Source organism: Taurulus bubalis, assembly GCF_910589615.1.
Source record: "Taurulus bubalis genome assembly, chromosome: 11".
In the NCBI taxonomy this organism is placed as follows: Eukaryota; Metazoa; Chordata; class Actinopteri; order Perciformes; family Cottidae; genus Taurulus; species Taurulus bubalis.
Genome location: NC_136599.1, coordinates 8605719 through 8624650, shown reverse-complemented (window position 1 = coordinate 8624650; position 18932 = coordinate 8605719). Strand labels below are relative to the sequence as shown.

At 41.7% G+C, this 18932-nt stretch overlaps 2 protein-coding genes across 2 annotated transcripts; both read right to left on the bottom strand.

The window, feature by feature from the left end:
* Positions 1-336: 336 nt before the first annotated feature.
* uckl1a (uridine-cytidine kinase 1-like 1a) lies at positions 337-11361 on the bottom strand (the record flags this gene model as incomplete). The annotated part of the gene is made up of 15 exons (XM_079225548.1): positions 11288-11361; positions 8200-8387; positions 7870-7976; positions 6638-6808; positions 6284-6355; positions 5971-6160; positions 5823-5884; positions 4783-4799; positions 4478-4576; positions 4303-4396; positions 2343-2405; positions 2119-2241; positions 1789-1896; positions 1250-1406; positions 337-416 (listed from the first exon to the last, which is right to left on the bottom strand). Exons 1-15 carry the CDS (start codon positions 11329-11331, stop codon positions 337-339), a joined length of 1575 nt encoding a protein of 524 aa, XP_079081674.1. The 5' UTR covers positions 11332-11361.
* Positions 11362-11833: 472 nt separating this feature from the next.
* Positions 11834-18722, bottom strand: samd10a (sterile alpha motif domain containing 10a). The gene is made up of 5 exons (XM_079225549.1): positions 18554-18722; positions 16710-16891; positions 13211-13379; positions 12969-13109; positions 11834-12195 (listed from the first exon to the last, which is right to left on the bottom strand). The coding sequence occupies exons 1-5, from the start codon at positions 18564-18566 to the stop codon at positions 12173-12175; spliced, it is 528 nt and encodes a 175-aa protein (XP_079081675.1). The 5' UTR covers positions 18567-18722; the 3' UTR covers positions 11834-12172.
* Between the last annotated feature and the right edge of the window lie 210 nt (positions 18723-18932).

The following is an 18932-nucleotide window of genomic DNA, read 5'->3' as shown; positions in this document are numbered from 1 at the left end:
CTCACTAAGAACAGGATTCACACGCAGCTGGTGCAATCCTGGATTAAGTAATGTACTACATTTCAATACTGTTATTGCATTATTATAACTCAAAGGCAATGGCACCGTTTCACCTTCTGTATGAAAATTATGAACACTCATTTGTAAATAGAGCAAAAATATCCGAGACCAAGACTCACATGTTTTATAAGAGTAAAAAGTTCATGTAAACAAAAAGTGAATATAACAGTTGTTGTTTTTTTTGCTGGTTATATGCCTGAAGGAGAGGATGCACGATAACGGGAGTTTTCAAGTAGTGTTTGTATTTCCTTTCACAGTGGCTCACAGATGTGTGTGTCAGTGCGACGGCTGCTCGTGGTCCTCCTCACTCCAGCTGTCGGACGTGTCTGTCCCAAAGTACCGGTCCCCAAAGTCCCCTGAAAACACACCACAGTGGGCTCAGAGCTGCTGTTCATCAGACGGTTAGAGGCTGAAGAACATAATGAAAAAGCAGCATGAAGACGCATTCAAACTAAATGGCTGCAACTGTTGGAGGATGTTGAAATAAGAGCTTGGTGACGGTTTTCTAAAAGGATGAAATTGTTTCACTCACGTAAATCAATTGGTGTAACACAATACATTGAATGTTCATCTTAATGTTTGCAAGTATCGTTCAATTATGTCATTATGTGTAACTATTTATGTTGGCAAACAACAGACTGATGTATCTGATATGCATTTTGTGCCGTTTAGTCACAGCGCTGATCGAGAGCAGCGCTCGCTTCAAATCTGAAGTGACACAAGTATAAAATTAGAATCTGCTGGGACATGAAATGAAATATGTCAACTTGAAACACAAACGTTTATTATTTTTTTATCGGAAGCAAAGGCCCTGGACATTTTTAGATTCCGCATGAAACTAAAACCATGCACACTTGAGACCGAGTTATATATTTCCTTCCCTTTCCACTTACAAAAGATCCCTCTGATGGTGTGTGTGTGTGTGTGTGTGTGTGTGTGTGTGTGTGTGTGTGTGTGTGTGTGTGTGTGTGTGTGTGTGTGTGTGTGTGTGTGTGTGCTGTCAAAATCTTATGGAATAGAAGTTATAGTTTTTGTACGTCACCTGTAATTCAATTTAAAGTTCTTCGGAGATTGAGAGTTGTCTCAAAATGGTCAACTAAGTTCCATTTTGGAGAAAATATTTGATGCATGCCTTCTGATTTAACATCACAGTTACAGGAAGAGTGATGGCGTACATGTGATGGCTTACCGATACCAGGAATTACATGTAACAAATTGTCCAGACTCTTGTCCACAGCGGTAGTGATGATTTTGACCTTCGGGAAGGCGTAGGCCACAGAGTGAACCCCGAGCTCTGCCATCAACAGTGACACCAACATGATCTTCTCCTCCTGCACCTCGTGATCCTGCTCAGCCACACACACACACACACACACACACACACACACACACACACACACACACACACACACACACAACACACACACACACACACACAAACACACACACACACACACACACACACACACACACCACACACACACACACACCACACACACACACACACACACACACACACACCATCAGAGGGATCTTTTGTAAGTGGAAAGGGAAGGAAATATCTGACATTTCTCTTTGCAGAAATAATGCTAAGCTAATATCACCAGGACAAGAATACATTTCCAATCAATAACCACACTGGTGAGTAATAAAACATGTGACTGATCAAGAGGAGACCGGGTTCTCTTGTCGCCCGACTGAAGAATAATGACGGTAATATCCACCCACCAATAGGACTCGTACTGCCATCATGGCAGCAGCGCCGGTGGAGACGGTGCTGTCCATTAGGATGACATGATCCTCGCTGATGTCTTTGGGCAGACGCAGGTAATGCAGCTGGCGAGGACAGAGAGAAGGAGACAGGTTACCATGGTTACAAAAGCAGAAAGGGTAGTTACCACGGAGACACACATTATGTAGAAGAATGAAAGGAAGAAAAAAAAAAATTTAAACATTTACTATCTTTTATTTGATGCGATTTCTTTTTTTGAGACACCATCTTATCGCGTACAATCTTGATTTGAAGATTTGATGTGAAGGGGAGTAAATTGTTTCTACCTCCGGTTCGCCTGAGTCCAGGTTGGTCTGGATGAGGATCTTGCCGATGCGGACGTCCTTGCACACGGCCCTCAGGGCGGGCTCCATGGTCTCTCCCGCCCGCAGGACGGACACACCGGTGATCTGCGGAGACGAGGCAGTGGAGCAAGTGTGATGACAGAAGCCCTCGAGGACACGCTCAGCTAGACGCTAACAAGACCGCGTGGAACCGGAGCATCACTCACCCCTTTCCCCTTGTAGCGGCGGCCTTCGTACTCATAGCCCTGTGGAGTCTGGACTGCACACGACTGAGAGAAGAAGAAGAAATATCATCTTAGTTATTACACAAACACACAACTCCCATAGATGGAGATCTAAGAAAAGATGAAATATGAATATATGAATATAGTTTGTAAACAATGGAGTACATATGTGTTAGCATGAAAAAGCTTGTGAAGCTATGCAAGGCCAATAACCCTCAAAGATGGCGAATGCAACCCAAACAAGTTGACTTTTCAGACCTGTGTGCTTTTAGAGAGTGAGTAGAATACATGAGCAAGGGGACAAATATGAATTGGTCAGATATAAAGGTGAAACCAAGCGTAATGCTACACCAGGGAGGAATTACATTGCCACTAGATGCTTGTACATGTGATCAGAATGTAAAATACCACGACATATAGGCTCAGAGTTTATTCAGTTGTAAAATGAGCAATACAAACGAGAGCATTTTGGATCAGTCCAGTGGTCGTCCGCGCGTTAAGTAACTCGCAGTCATAGGTCACTGGTTTACTTAGTGACCGTGTTAACTGGTGGCTTATAGTCGAATGCGTTACTCGTGGTAACTTTATCTCACCATTTCCGTAACTTACTACTAGCAACCACGAACACATTGGGCTAAAAGACACCAGTTAACACGACCACCAGTTAAACAGAAACACCTGTTGCTATGAAACGGTCGCAGCCCTGAATGATGTATTCCAGCTGTTAGATTATTGATACTGACAACCGAACGTGCAACAACTGGATATTTGATGCTGTTAACAGTTTTAATTCAATGTAAGTGGACGCCAACATGCGCTCACATATTTTAGATGTCATCTACTCTAAAAGGGTATAAATGTCTCATGAATGTGTGACACATTTCTGTAGTATATGAACTGTATTACTGACGCAAAAAAAGGGCCGTTTGTTTGCTTTAGGGTTAAACTACTTCTCAGTAGTTGGACTTTTTTATTTCATATTTGTGCATGAATGCTGTTGAGTCTGTTAAAAAAGGCTGAAGTTACTGAATTATTATGTATGTTGTATTAACTTGTGTCCTTAGGACACACTTTGGGGGTTTTAATTGAGTGTAAAAGGGAATATTTCTAAAAAAAAAAAATCGTATCGGCCTACTCTGATATTCTTTACTCTGATGTTCAAACTGCACCATCTTTTCATTAAATCAATTTGAGAAGTTGAAAATGTTCCTCGATTTGGGTTGTCATTCAGGGGTGATGACGGGTCCTGCAGCCAGACCAGTTGAAAAGCACTGCTTTAGGACATTCACCACAAATGGCCTACACTTAACTTTAATTCCAACAATTTTCCAATTCCAATTTTCTTATACAATAGCTTGATCCAGTGGTTTTGATTGATGTCAGAATGGGATTAAATTCAACTTGCAGGGACTTGAACTCTGCTTCGGACACGACGTCACAGAGCGTTCAGTCACCTTTATTGTTCGTCTGGTACGTTGTTGGGAGCTGACACTGTGTTGAAAACACTTTTCTGCTGGTGCATTCAAACTATGACAAGTGATACAGCAGCGTTGGCTGCTACAGAGCTTTGTCTTGAGAAGTACATGTGAATATGTGGAAAAAAAGAAGAACTTGAAGAACAAGTTCACTTTTGAGGTGTTGATTTGGAGTTTTCAAAAACGCTATTTTCAGCTTTGTTACCGTGCGACAAACCCACAATTAAAATAACAGTCAGAGTGTAATTATTATAATTATCTCAAGCAAGCGTCATTTCATTCTTAAAACCGACAGCTGCCAGGAAGATAAGTAAGTTAGTTGAAAGACTCAAAGATCCAGAGACCAGAGGGGAACTGCAGAGTCATCGCTACGACTACAAGCAACCTCTTTCACATACAAGTCATCCATTGTTAATATAAACACATTGATTACTGCCCCTTTGATATTCACTTTACAGTCCACCCACCTGAGACGGTAGAAACGTCAGGGCATGTTCTATGAGAAGCCGCATTAATCTCTTTGAGTAGAAGATGAACTCATCTCGGCTGGTTCCTTTATTCCTGCATGACAAAACAAGAATAGGTATTCAAACTCACATTGTATTCACTGTTACGAGGACTCACAGTTGTATTCACTGTTACCTGATGATGGTGTGCAAGCCTTTGACCTGCGGCGTGCTCTCCAACACGCTGAGCGTCTGGGGCAGCGGCTGAGTCTGCTGAGCCGAGGCCAGGAGCGCCCTGAGAGCGAGGAAAGGTGGTTCAGATCAAAAGGTTTTACTGCGTTATTCTGCTGCACTCAGACGGGAGAAGAGAAGTATTATTAAGACCAGGTGACTAAAAGCAGACAGGCAGAGAGTGTGAAGGTTCAGTCTGGACACAACACTGACTCCACGTCTCCAATAACAAGCCAGAAGAGGAAAAAGTGAAGATATGTATGAGCATACCTTACACTGAGCTCACGCTGCATGAGGAGAGGGTAAAAGAAACATGGGGTGAAACAGACAGAGAGTGAGAAGACGTCCACAGCCCCAGACCCCTTCATTTGTGCTGAAGATGTAAATATTTAACCCTTTAAGCCCTAGCCCTAACCCTAACCCTAATAACCCTAACCCCTAATCCTATTTATTGTTTGAGTTGTGTTTAGAGGTTGTACATCTGGATTATATATTATTGTAGCCCTGATTTTTATGTTTAATTTGATACCTAACATGTTTGTTTTTTGGGGGGGGAGGGATTTATACCATGATTTTTTCTTGATTTTCCTGATATAAAAGGGTCCCCCAATTGGGGGACGCTAGGGCTTAACAGCCTACACACTTGTGCAGTTTCATGTTTTTCACAAATAGTTTTCAAACAATAAGTAGATAGTTCATTTGTCTGGGACTAGTTTCTGCTGCTTATCTATATTCTAAAGGAATATAGAATAGGAGCAATAAGTCAGCCAGTGCAGCAGTGTGGCTCCAGTTCAAAGTCCGTACAGATAAATCGACCAGATCTAATAAACTCAGCTGCTAATGAATTCCTAATTGAATCTTTCATTCTTAATCTCTCTGAAATAGTTTTGCCTCTTTCTGACAGAACGGGCATCTATAGAGATAAAATAACACACAGTTGGTCTGCAGGAAGAATCTCCTAACAGTTGATATTTTTCGAAGGATAACGTAGAATTCATATTATTCTTCCCAAAAGAATTCTGATTTACTAAAAAGCCCATGTGTTTGTTATAGTTTATTTTTACAATAAAGATCTATGGCACAGATAAATAAGTTTGTTTTGTTTTTTTCCATGGGAATTTGTTGACAACAAGAAGAATACAAAATAATAACAGGCTTTACAGATTTCATAAAGTGAGCGGGGTATAATTTGAGCTTGAAGCATTTCATTGTACAAACAAGTTAAGAGTCTCTCTTTCTGTCTGTATGTTACAGCTTTCGGCCACATGGCGGCGCCAGCCTCTCATATAATCAGTGCTCTGGCTGCTCACCTCCTCCAGCTGGCTGTGAACATGCTGGACGATCAGATCAATGGCCACCATGTTGCCGCCACCTGAGAAGGGATGACAAGAAGATGTTGGTCTCTTCTCTGCAGTCAACAATGTGTTGAATAGTTCTACTTATTTAAGGAAGTCTCACCTCTTGGCACGACAATATCAGCCAGCCGCATGGTTGGCTCGATGTACTGTTCAAAGGCCGGCTTCACAAACTTGTTGTATTGCTTGATGACGCCTTCAATGTCCCGTCCGCGCTCTGTGATATCCCTGCGCAGCCGGCGGACCAGCCGAATGTCGGAATCAGTGTCCACAAAGATTTTCATGTCCAGGAGCTGCAGGTGGGAAAAACAAACACATAATATTCCTTTCTGCCCCAAGCAACAATATCTGGTGGTGATGGCTTTCACTTCACTCAGGAATTTGTCAAAAAGAAGAAAGAAAAAACATTTCCTCACCTGAAGAAGCTCTTTGTCCGCAAAAGACATAATTCCTTCAAATATTATTACACTGGCACCGTACACGTTTTTCTGCACAAAGCGGAGAGAAAACCAATAATCTTCAAAGCCGCTTCACGTACAGTCAGTTTGGATGAAGGCTGCAGGATGTCACTTTGGGAAATACTTTTTTTAAAATAGCAATATTTTATTCAACTTAACAATATATTTTCAGCTTTGAAAAATCAATCCACAGAAAAACAGAATGCTTCATCAATGTATTCTTCTACAGGAGACATGTTTAATCTTTCAACAGTTTAAGTCTTTGAGGAATGCATCACTGGGTGAGTTTTCTGTGGAAACGAGACAACTCACCCAGTCTTTCTGTCTTCCGTGTGTGGTGAAATCGTACACCGGGATCTTCACGCTCTTGCCCTGCTTCAGCTTCCGCAGGGTGGCAACCAGCAGCTCGAAGTCAAATGCTCCCGGATGATCAAAGTTGTAATCGTTATTTGCCGCCAAAGTCTGCTCCTCTGAGGATAAAACCTGTAAAACACAACAGATTAAATATGTGCAGGTTCCCAGGATGGTTGCTGATAATGCACTTAAAAGGAAAAGCTCATCATTCTTATTCAACTCGTGGCAGAGATAAATGAGAATAACAAGACCTGGAATGGTATCGATCTTCTCATCTGACTCTCAGCAAGAAAGCAAAGTATACGCACATTTTCAAACTATTCCTTTAAAAGAAGAAACATCTTTCCACCAAACGTTGATAACTATAAAGTTCCCCGCTTTCCCTCACAACTTTGAGTTGTGAGAAGTTTCATCTTGGTCATTAAATGTGCATGAAGTTACATTTCTCATGCCATCAAAGTGTGAAATGCTCAAGAGGAATCAGCTGATGATCAGTTTTCTATATAACATCAGTGGGTTTTAGTTAAGGATGACAATGATGTTTTATGTTCTAATGTCTTTGAACATTATTTTACGTCAGCTTCTGTGCCGGTATTTAGCGTTTGTCTATAGATATATAGTTTTTTAATGAATTATGTTTTATGTTCAAGTCAGTACTCCGAGAGAAGGGCGAGAACCTTCCCCTCGGGAACAATGAAGTTGAAGTTAAACAGACTTTCTGTCCTGTGATAAAAATCGATACAGCATAAAATAAATAGTATGGCAAGCTGTTCCCCTTTCAAGGGTGCGCTGAAGGAATAGTATTACATCGTAATTAACATTGATAATGAAGTGCTTTCCTAAATGAAAGTGTCACATGCAGTTTGTCTCCATTTCACGAAGACTTGCTGTTGTCAAATGACAAAGTAATTAAAGACGTGCTTACAGTGTATTGCATTTCTAGATACCCTCTTATTTGTGTACTAAGCAAGTTTTTCATTGGTGCCCTTTATGTTCACAATATGTAAATGAGGCTGTAATCTAAACAGATTATTAATTTAAAACCGTGACAGCCGAGCCGTACTTATTGCTTTGAGGTGTTGTGACTGAATGGGAATTTCAATTCATAAAAAAACAATGAACCCACAGATAATTTAGTAAGAGCCAAATAAAATAAGACAAAGAAAGCGTAGAATGCACGAGCCTCTCACCTTGTAGAAAGAATCCATGGACAACAGCACAACCCACGGCACATCCAGAGCCTCGATGATCTTATTGGCCACCGTGGTCTTCCCTGAGGCGCTACCCCCACACAACCCTGCAGATCCACACAGCATGTCAATGGCCCATTATGTGTGTTTTTCAGAGTGTGTCTAATGTTGTCTGGCGGTATGCATGTGTGATAGCAGTAAAGTGTTTATGGGAAAAAGTGTTTACAGAAAAGGACAGGTTCTGCAGCTCAAAGCCACAACTTGGCATGAAGGTGTTGAAAGAAGAAAGCAGTCGGGGAGGACTGAATACATCATCAGTGAGCATCATACCGATGACAAAGGCCTCTTTTGACTGCGCTCCGTGCTCGTCATACCAGGGAGGTCGGCCGGCGGTGTAGATGGTGCGCGTGCCTGTGCGGAGCAGAGGAGGCTCGGTTGTACTCAGTGAGTTAGTGCTCTTCCTGCGAGGGGCCCCGGCGGGAGGCAGGAGCCGGTCCAACGAGTCCTCCCCGCTCCCACTGCAAGACAGCAGACAGCCGGGCAAGTTACAGCCTGAACACACACACACACACACACACACGAGTCTATAAAGGTCAGTTATTTAGTGCGACTGACTTTGACAGGACTCAAGGTCCACCTAAGGACAGTCTTCATCAGAGCTTCCTCAGCATACCTGCTGTACTGACTAATTCCATCTGTTGAGGAAGGTCTTGAGATGTGGTTAAAAACTACGGGAAAAGTTATTTTCTTCACGTGTTTCGTCTGCAATTGCAGACAGATATTAGATGGCACGGGGCATGTTGAGCTTTGATTTAAATGTTACATAGATATAAACAGGACAAAATCAAGCTGAATCAGTTAGTTGATGTATTAACCAAATGACAGAAAAATAATCAGCAAATTTTAATTCTAAGTGTGTATAGAGTACAAGAAAATACGTTTCTTTAAAATAAAGAAATAAAAAATGTTTCTATCTGGCAGAGTGACATCTGAACAGGAGCAACTGCAGAACAACTAAAGTGTAGAGATGCAATTTCCCAAAACCTGCTGTGCAAAAAAAACGCTTCTTGGTGCATTTACACAAACGCATAGTTGTGTGTTGTTTCCGACTGTTTATTAGTTTTCAATACAGTTAAAGTACGGTATTACCTGGATTGTGTCAATGCTACTTTAACTATGGAACAAATAAGTCAGCCAAGCCGTTACGTCACAATCTGACACCACCTTCAGGGACACCTGTGTTCCCACAGGCCGTAATTAAAAGTCTAAGTACTACCTGTGTTCATTTCTCATCGTTTGTGATGCACAACTACATACACACACTTAAACCGGAGAGACGCGATAGATGATCCTCTGTGACTGAGCACAAACAAAACACACCAAAATCCCTGCAAACTAACCGAGATCCAGCACTTCCTCCGACCTCTCAACAAACCCCATTTTAGAGACTTTATTTATAGCTCACACATAAATGTGTGTGTAAGAGAAGACAACAACACAGACAGTCAGATCTTACCTGCAGTCAGACCTCAAGGACCAACAGCCAGAGATCCTGGCTCCTGTGCAGTCGAGCAGAGTCATATCTGCTTTAAACAACCTGCTACCCTCCAGCTCGCCAACAGAGTATCACTGACCAAAAGTCAAAAAGGTGTTTTGTTTGCAGTCTGCTTTACTGTGTCCATTCACAGCCTGCATCTATATAGAGACTAAACAATCATCTGAAAAATCTCTCAGGGCTGCTGTCCATGTGTTGTCCTTTCTGTGTGTGTGTGTGTGTGTGTGTGTGTGTGTGTGTGTGTGTGTGTGTGTGTGTGTGTGTGTGTGTGTGTGTGTGTGTGTGCGTGTGTGTGTGTGTGTGTGTGTCAGACACTAAGAGGATCACTGTAACACTGGCAGCAATGGGCTGCTTGGCCGGTATTAATAGAGACACTGGTAAGCACAAGCAGGAGCCTTCCTCTTAGTTAACTCATCAGATCCTCCGTCACAGCCACGCCACACGTGCAGTTACAACATGACTAGTTTGGGCTTATCAACACATTTAGTATTCAGATGTCCTGTTTAGTCAGTTCAAAACTCAAACATATTCAGTGTACAATGATATAAAACAGAGAAAAGCAGAAAATCCTCATATTAGGAGTCAATGAATTGACTAATCGTTTCACTAAATTTCCCCTTGGGGATGAATAAAGTATATATTCATTCATTCATTCAGCTCTTTGTGTGCCTTTATGTGTCCTGAAGGCAGCGTTAGAGACATTGTCTTAGTTTGTTTGAAAGAGTTAATTGTTGCATTGTTGCTATTCCTTTTTTTTCTAGTCAGGCAAAATAAGCTAATTAATTTATACGGCCTATTTTCCTCACGTGGTTGTACAATCTATATAATGTACAACACCATCTGTTCTTTGAACTCTTTAACGCGCAAATAAGGCCAAAGCGCCAGGAAGAGCAACAGAGAAGGGTTCCCTCCTCCAGGACAGATAGATGTCACATGCACACACGAGGCAGGAATAACTATAACATACAGTATGGAGAACCAGAATGAGAAAAATAAGTATTGAGGGTTTATACTTGTGTAGAAAGTAGCAATACCTTATTACATAATACTGCATTACAAGTCCTTCGTTCTAAATTTGACTTATAGTATGTCTTAATGAAAAAAAAGTAACTAAAATCAAATGTTGATCTAATATAACATCACAATGACAGGAGTACTTTTAATAGTTTATGTACATTTGAAATCACTTGTGTACTTTTAGTCATATTTTGAATTTAGGGCTTTTGTTTACAATGTATTCTATGGCGTAGTATTGTAACTTTTACTTTAGTAAATGAAAGTACACAAAGATTTACTTTAAGTAAGTCAATCTCAATAGACTTCTCTTCTTCCACTGCATATTAGCAGAAACACACAGACAGGGAAATAAAATAGCAAAGGGATGAAAGGGTCGGTGTATGCTTTGAATTCATGTAAAAATAATAATATATATTGACACGAATTACATCTTCTATCTAAAGACTAAATATAACTTAAAGGTGTATTTGAGTATATTTTAGGGATATTCTGGTATTTCCCTATCAGTGAGCCTGTGACCAACGTCTGACGTCAACATGTAGCTCGCCGGTTCCTGAAGAGCTTCATGTTTCACGCGTTTGATGGGTCTAACCCTCCAATATGTCCCCATATTGTACAATTAATCAATACTGACAGAAATGGGGTTCAATGTAATAATATCAATATTAGACACGAAACGTATTGGATGCTTTTGCTGTTTGGAGGAGGGGAGTCAGTGTGGTTAGCGTTACATGGCCGGTTCACGACGCTGCTGCCGACTCAATGAAAATAAAAATAAAAACCACATGAGTAATTTCGGTACAGAGATTTCAAATATAAGCAGAACACACGGACACCATTGTGTACCTGTCCGAACGGGACGACATTATTCTCCTGCACTCCGTTTCCATGGGGATCCTGCGACCTCGGAGCCGGCGGCATCGGCTGGATGTCTTCTTATCCTTGCTGTGGGATTGTGGGTAATGTAGTCTATCATCACGTGCTTCCTCACAACTGCATTTTCTAGGGCAGTGGTTCTCAAATGTGGGTACTAGTACCCCTGGGGGTATTTGAAGGCACCCAGGAGGTACTTGAGGTTTAAAATATATATATAAAAAATTAGCATAAATTCAAAAATTCTTTAAAAATAGTTATTTAATAAATATTCAATGATATAGGTGTACGTTCTTCAACTGAATTTCATATATTCTGTATTAAATCAGACACTGATGACACAGCTCTGTGTATTACGTAGTTATTTCAACCCAAAATGCTTTGCGCTGGTTAGGGGGTACTTGGCTGAAAAAAAATCCACAGGGGGTACATCACTGTAAAAAGGGTGAGAACCACTGTTCTAGGGTAATGAATACATTCCTGGCATTTAAGTAGGCATCTGCACTAAAGGTATTGATATGTTGATTTTTTTATTTACTTGTTTTTCACTTTTTGACATTAAAAAAGTTTCACAGAGAGAGAAAGAGGTAGGGACAGTAAGAGAGAAATAGGTATTAATAGAGCAATACATTTACAAAGCAGATTGTCTCGGTGCTCTTTCATCACAGTTCATTGACAGTCCGCAAAGATTGTGTCATTCCGTTGTGCAGAATGAAAAGCTGCCACCTTCCACTCAACAACACAACTCGTATATCGCTGCTCGCTGGACGGATTTATCCCACAGATCTGATTCACATTTGAGTTCATTTGGGTAAATATCCTAGAGTTCCACAGCATCCAATTCTTCCAGCAATCTGGCTATGATATTCTTCCAAAGGAACCTGTTTGTGACAGAAAGATTAATATTTTTGGGGGATTTTTCCAAACATTCAAAGCAAAAGTTACACATTTTGGGAAACAAAGATTGATACCACTCCTGGTCTGTATTCAATCAATCAAACAAACTTTTATTACAGACTGAAGGTCCAGATAATACAAAAGACATAAATAGAATAACATACATGAAAGCACAATTGCAATACATATACCTGTCAATGCTTTATAAATAGATAGCCGTACCAGTATCTCCACAGATGGGACTGGTAGCATGCGGTACTATACTTTATGTTTGATGAAACCAAGATGATCTCATTTTCAGAGTCATTAACTCGACAGATAAATTCAGACATAAAATTTCTTGAAACAGCTTTGAAAGTATTAACTCCTGCAGCCACAAACAATTCACTGGCACATTTCACTGGCACTACACCATCTCTTCAGTAGTATTCTCATGGCGTCATTATAAGCTACTTAAAGTCTCATTAGGCTTGCTTTATTTTAATTAGACCACAAGTGTGCAGGGTTGTTGATATGAAGCTGCAGCTTCAAATCAACAATCCTCAGCAATCTTCAGCTTTTAACACAAACACTAAAAACAAAAGGTAACAAACACCACCTACCAGCACCTCAAAATATTAGTTTAATAACTGAGATTTCACATTGCTATACATTTCCTTACTTACACCTCTTTGTGGGTTAAGCATATCTCCTAAAATGTCATACTATTCCTTTAAAGTTGAGATTTGAGTGGTAAAAAGTAAAAACACAGCCTCACCTCTGCTGAGCAGCTGCAAGTTGCGTCCCTCCTCCTGCACCTGAAGCTGCAGCACCTGTTGCAGCAACTCCTGCCGCAACGTTTCTTGCACGAGTCCCATCCTCTCCAGCTTCTCCCCGTTCAGACGCAACAACGCACGGCCTATAGAAAGTGAGAGCAAAAAATAAATGTTGCTTTTATTTTGGGATTCTTCGATCCACTTTCCATTTGTACGTCTGCTGGGCGTCTTATCAGTGTGTGACCTGTGATGGCGTGCTGGGAGAACGCCTCCACGTAGGTCAGGTAGTTGTGCGGACAGTGTTTCTTCAGCCATTTGCAGACATCTTGCTGTGACCAGAGCACGACGGGGCGGATCAGGCTGGGCTGTGTCGGGCTTGTGTGATATATCCCATAATTGTCACTGGAACGGTACTGCAGACAGACAGGAAGTCATAGATGTATTTGAAGAACATTCCACCATTTTGCTGAGAGTTATGAGAAGATTGACGCCACATTTGGACAGTAAACATGAAATGCACATGAGGAAGTGACAGGATCAGCCCTCGAAAAGATCAAGAAGGTTCCAAACTCATTAAAGCCCACGGGGACGATTGCGACCATATGTGCATGCAGATCAAACATATATGAACTTCTGGAAACATGCAGCAGCAGCTCCAGCAACAGCACAGCCGGAGGAGCATGTAGGCCAGCGTCATCATGAGATCCAGCGCTTTAATCTTACAAAATGTACAGGATGTAAAACTATAGAAGACCAATCAAACTGGGCCTTTGATCAGTCAATCAGTTTTAAAAATTCAGCAGGTTCAGCATTTCTCCAACTCAAGATGTTCTTACATGCAAGAAAATGGTGCTTCAAAAAAAAAAAAAAAAGGCTGGCCTAAGACTTGTGCTGGAGGTCTTTCGCTTAATTTGTCAGACGACTATCTGATGAAGAGGAATGTGTAGAGTATGTTCCAGCGCCAAAAGTCTCTTGAAATACAAGCTCATTAGATTTTAAATGTTATTTCATTATTCATCTTCTGAAGCTTATGCTTCAGTATTGTGCATTTTATATTGTAATACATTGTGTCCATGATCTCAGTATCCATTACATGATTGAATGAAACATGTAGAGTTAACTATTGTACTAGATGGGTTTTTGAGTTTGTGCTTTTGGGGGCGACTGTATCTCAGGGAGATGAGTGGTCGTCCCGAAACCACAAGGCACCCGGCTCGATCCCCAGTCCCCCCACAGCCCACATGTCGAAGTGTCCCTGAGCAAGACACCCAACCCCCAGCTGCTCCCCAGGCACCCCAAAGGGCTGCCCACTGCTCCCCAATCAGGGATGGGTCAAATGCAGAGAAGAATTTCCCCAAGGGGACTAATAAAGTGCATGTTTCTTTAAGTCTTTTTGGAAGTAGAGGTGGAAGACATGTTTTGTATCATTGCCATTTAAATACATGTTGACTTCAAGAAGAGGAGCTCCTGTTGTTGCTACAGTACAAGGAGCTAATGAGGAGCAAAATAACAAAGAAAGAAAGACACATTCAGAGCAGCAAGTCTGAGTCGATATTGTTCTGCCTCCAAGAAAAACTTCCAATCCACCATGGTCATGGAAATTTCTCTTAAATGTTTGCTTTTATCTTTATACTTCCTGCTCTACACACAGAGCACCAGGTTTCCTTTTACTCTTGTTGTGAGGAGAGTGTTCCTCAGAGTGTCTCGGTGATGCCTAAAATGCTGCATTTTTGCTATTTCTATGTGAATATTTTGACTTCTGAATTGAACTTAAGTATGAATGCAACTATTCTGAATTATCCCACAAAGGACCAGCACTTCTCCTACTATGTAGCAGACAGTAAATCCAAGAGTCATTTGAATGTCATTGGAATGTTTTACACTTTTTATAGAAAGCAAACATTTCAATTCATAAACTAATTAATTGTTTTGAGCGTGTCAAACAGACTTCACAGCGTTCAGAATGCAGTATTGTCCCCAAAAGCCCATACAGCCTTTTCTCCTCGGGCTGCAAGTAATTATTTTCATTATTAACCAATCTCCTGATTCATTTGTCGATGAAGTGGTTAATTGTTTGAACAATAAGATGGCAGACAATTAGGAAAAAGGCCTTCACAATTTCCTTAAGCCAAATGTAATAAGCACATTGCTTGTTTTTTTCTGAACAATAAGAGAAATAAAAATAGCAACTCCTCATTATTTAGAAACTGGAATTACAAATTGTTTGGCATTCTTGCTTGAAAAATGCCTGCCGGTTATTATTTTTCTTTCAACAAACTACTGAATGTATCGTGTTGTTGAGAGAGCATATAATGAGTGAGTGTTTACAGCTTTTTCTGCTCTCAAACCAACATGTGCAGGACACTAGTGAGGAGGCTGTGGCTGCAGAGTAGAGGAGAGTACAACATGGAGAAAAAGAGATAATAAAACTAACTGATAGATAAAAAGCTGAACTGTGGTAGAAGTGAAAGTACTGTTCACATGTTTCAGTGCAGCAAGTCTTCCAAACACACAACAGTGATTAAGTTTATGTTCCCCAAAACAAAAATAAACCAACCACTACATTATGTGCATCCAACAGGATTGAAGCAAACAAACAACGCATTGTGTACAACTCTGTTATCAGCCAAGCACAGTTCTGTTTGCAGCTTTGGCTTCAGCTCATTACCGCCTTTTAAAGACTCTTTCACGGGGTGAAAACAAAGACACGGGCTTTAAAACGGGGACAGTTTACAGCACAAAAGGATTGTCCCTCAAGACAGCGAGCAGACAGTGCCGTTATCAGATAACGAAAGGAATATCAATTAAAAGATTTTATTCAAACAGAAGCGCTATTGGAAGTGGATCTGACAACGTTTGACATAAAGACTTTTTTTTTTTTTAAAGGCTCTGCATACCGTGCAACAACAATCACAGACTGTGCACCATCAAGTATTTGGTATTAAACTAAATTCTGTTTCTTCCTTCTCAAAGTCAACAGTGCTGCTGCAGCACAGTGTGAGTGTTGGAGGGCCGGTGCTATTTAAAGCCAAACTGTACTAAAAGGCTGTTAGAGCCCACCAACCCGCTGGGGAGAGAGCAACTTCCATTCTCTGCTAAGAAAGTGGCCATTTGCAACAATGTGGGACGATTCTTTTGGATTCTTTCTGCATATAAATCTCAGACTAGAGTTACTGAACAGATTGTTCTGTGTCTCCATTACTTTAGGAACGCAGTGAGGCTGATTGAATGATCTCTTACTCCATACAGTTAATATGAATTATGATTTTTGATTACATTTTAAGAATTATTTTTGGATCAATCCAAGTCAGGATTTCTGTGATTTGAAGTCAAACAGAAATTATTTTCGTGTGAAGAGATTTGAAGAAAGAAGAGGGTGCTGATACTGAAACTATTGGGCATATTTGTTCTGTTTATCACAAAAGTGTGTGGTTGTGGTTAATAACCATACTGTGACAACACACAGCAGCTTGGAGTCCATAACTTCACCAATGTGGACGTTTGTTATCATCTTAACCACGACACAGAATAACGTGTTAAAATCATATATAGGTACCTAGCAATGGCTTCTTAACAAAAATGCACATTTTATTCAAAATGGCCATTCTTTTTTGTTGAGCACCATCAAGCTTAAGAAATAAAGATATATCTCCTTGACCGTGGAGAATAAAGAAAGTCGGAGGAGTATCACACAGCATCAGTTGTGCTCGTGGACATATCGAGGTCATGTATGTGCTCACTACCTGCAGGGCCTCTGTGCCTGGCTGCTGCAGCAGCTTCACTGTCCGGCCTCCTGCGGTTTTCTGCCCTCGTCCGTCATGCCAGGTTAGGTTCCCACCTGTCCGTCGACTCAGCTGGTGCTTGAAGTCCTCAGGCAGAGCCCTGTACTCCACAGCTGGCCTGCAGAAACTGAAACTGGATGCCGCTGGAGAGTTAAACACAGGGGGTATAGTGATTAGATAGCCGGATCTGGTTGTAACCACTGACAATATAAAAACAACATGAGGCATGCTCTGCAAAAACACTGCCTCAACTCTGCGTGACTAGCAAATAAAAGTCAAACCCACCTGAACACCCTGTCATTCAGGGATGATCTCATTGTGAAGTACCTGCTCGTACCTGCTCTATTGGTGCCGAGCAGGTATGAGGTCATGCTCAAAGTCACCTGAGCCTCTACAAGCTCATATGTAATTCACAGAAGTCCTAGTTCAGGTATACACTATTACTTTGTACATGTGAGGCGAGCCAAATTCTGATCATTAATGACGAGGCCTGCAGGCAGAAATCCAAACCCACTCAACAGCAGGTGGCTTTCCAAGATCCAGTAATTAAAGAAAGTGTGTAACTACAGTAAACATGCTGTTGCTGGCACAGACCCTGGCAGAGAGCCACGGGTCATTACTGATACATGTGCCAGATTTTACAATTTTTCTCACCCTGTTTGAAGGTATGCGCTTGTGTGTGTGTGTGTGTGTGTGTGTGTGTGTGTGTGTGTGTGTGTGTGTGTGTGTGTGTGTGTGTGTGTGTGTGTGTGTGTGAATGTGCATTTCCAATATCTTAAATTGAGAGGAGAATTTGAAAAATAGGACTTAACGAGAGAGACTGTTGGGGGGTGCAAGGGTTTGAGGAGATGAAAGAGTGTCTTTTGGTTTTCTAGCTTCATGCCTCTCCTTCCTGTCACTCAACATCTCCAGCAGAGAGGAGCGAGTCCTGCAATCATCAAGGCAGCATCAGATTATTATGAATAAAACTCTGTCTGCCATTTTTGTTTCTTTGAGGTGGAACTTTGACGCTTATGAACTCTCCTCCACAGTGTTATTACTCCCCCTAGGCTGCTGCAGTAACCGCAAACGTGCCCCTTCCCCGGATTAAACACATTTAATTAAGACCACTTGTCAGACTGAGTTTTTCCCTTCCTTTAGTTTTTGCAGTCTGTGAGGGGAAAAAAATGTCCTCATTAACTAGCTCACATATTAATTGCCAGCACCGGATAGAAAAAAAAACTCTTTCATGAATAAAAAAATCGTACTTAGCATGCTGTGAAGTGTCTAGCCTGAATGCAATATGTTTCACTGGGTATTTCTGGTTGGATCTGCTCTGTGGAATAAACAGAGAGCAACACAGCAGCAATAATATTTACCAGAATTCGTCAGTGTCCAATTAAGAGTAACTTGAATGCAAAAACTGACCACAACACCATGTCACACCACCGGACTGGCGAGACTGGTCATGACTGGTGGGATGTCCGTTTCAGCACCAAGTCCCTGGCCATCAGCTGACCACCCTGCTCCTCGTTTATTACAACCACCACAACGTCCCCATGATGTCCCGGTGGACATTCATACAGTTTAAGGAGTTCTTATTTCCTCCAGTGTGAGGTGGACTTAATGTAATGGTCTGACTGTAGCCATTATGGACTTTCTCGTGCAGTTATAGGCTATAGCAGGCGTCCTGTCAACAGACGCACGCACACACCTGGCAAACCGGTCTCACGAGTAGACGACCGAGTTAAACTAACAAAGTCCAGCTCCAAGTTCCCATTGAATGTATCTGTCTATGAAAACGTAACCCGCAGAGAGCCGCCTACCGTCCACAGCCATGGTGCTTCCGTGCCGTAGTGGATCCAGTCAGACTGCCATCCTCTCCGGTGACCGACACACACACTGCGGGATCCTGCGCCCGTCTCTCCTTTTCTCTCTCTCTCTCTCCCTCTCCGCGTTGTGTTTACCGACAAAAAGTTTCAGTGAGGTCTGGCAGGAGGAACGGCACTCCACATTCTCTCAAGTCCAAGTCTTCCTGGTGTAGGTGGGAGAGAAAAAATGCCTTCAAACCAGCTGACGTCGTTCGCCGCTGCCGTCTGTGGGTTGAAGTTGTTGAAGACGCGACAGGAATGTCCCCAAGCAGCTGTGCCGACTGGTTCCACTGGCTCAGGCGCGCGTGCGTGCAGTGCTTGTATGTGGTTTTAT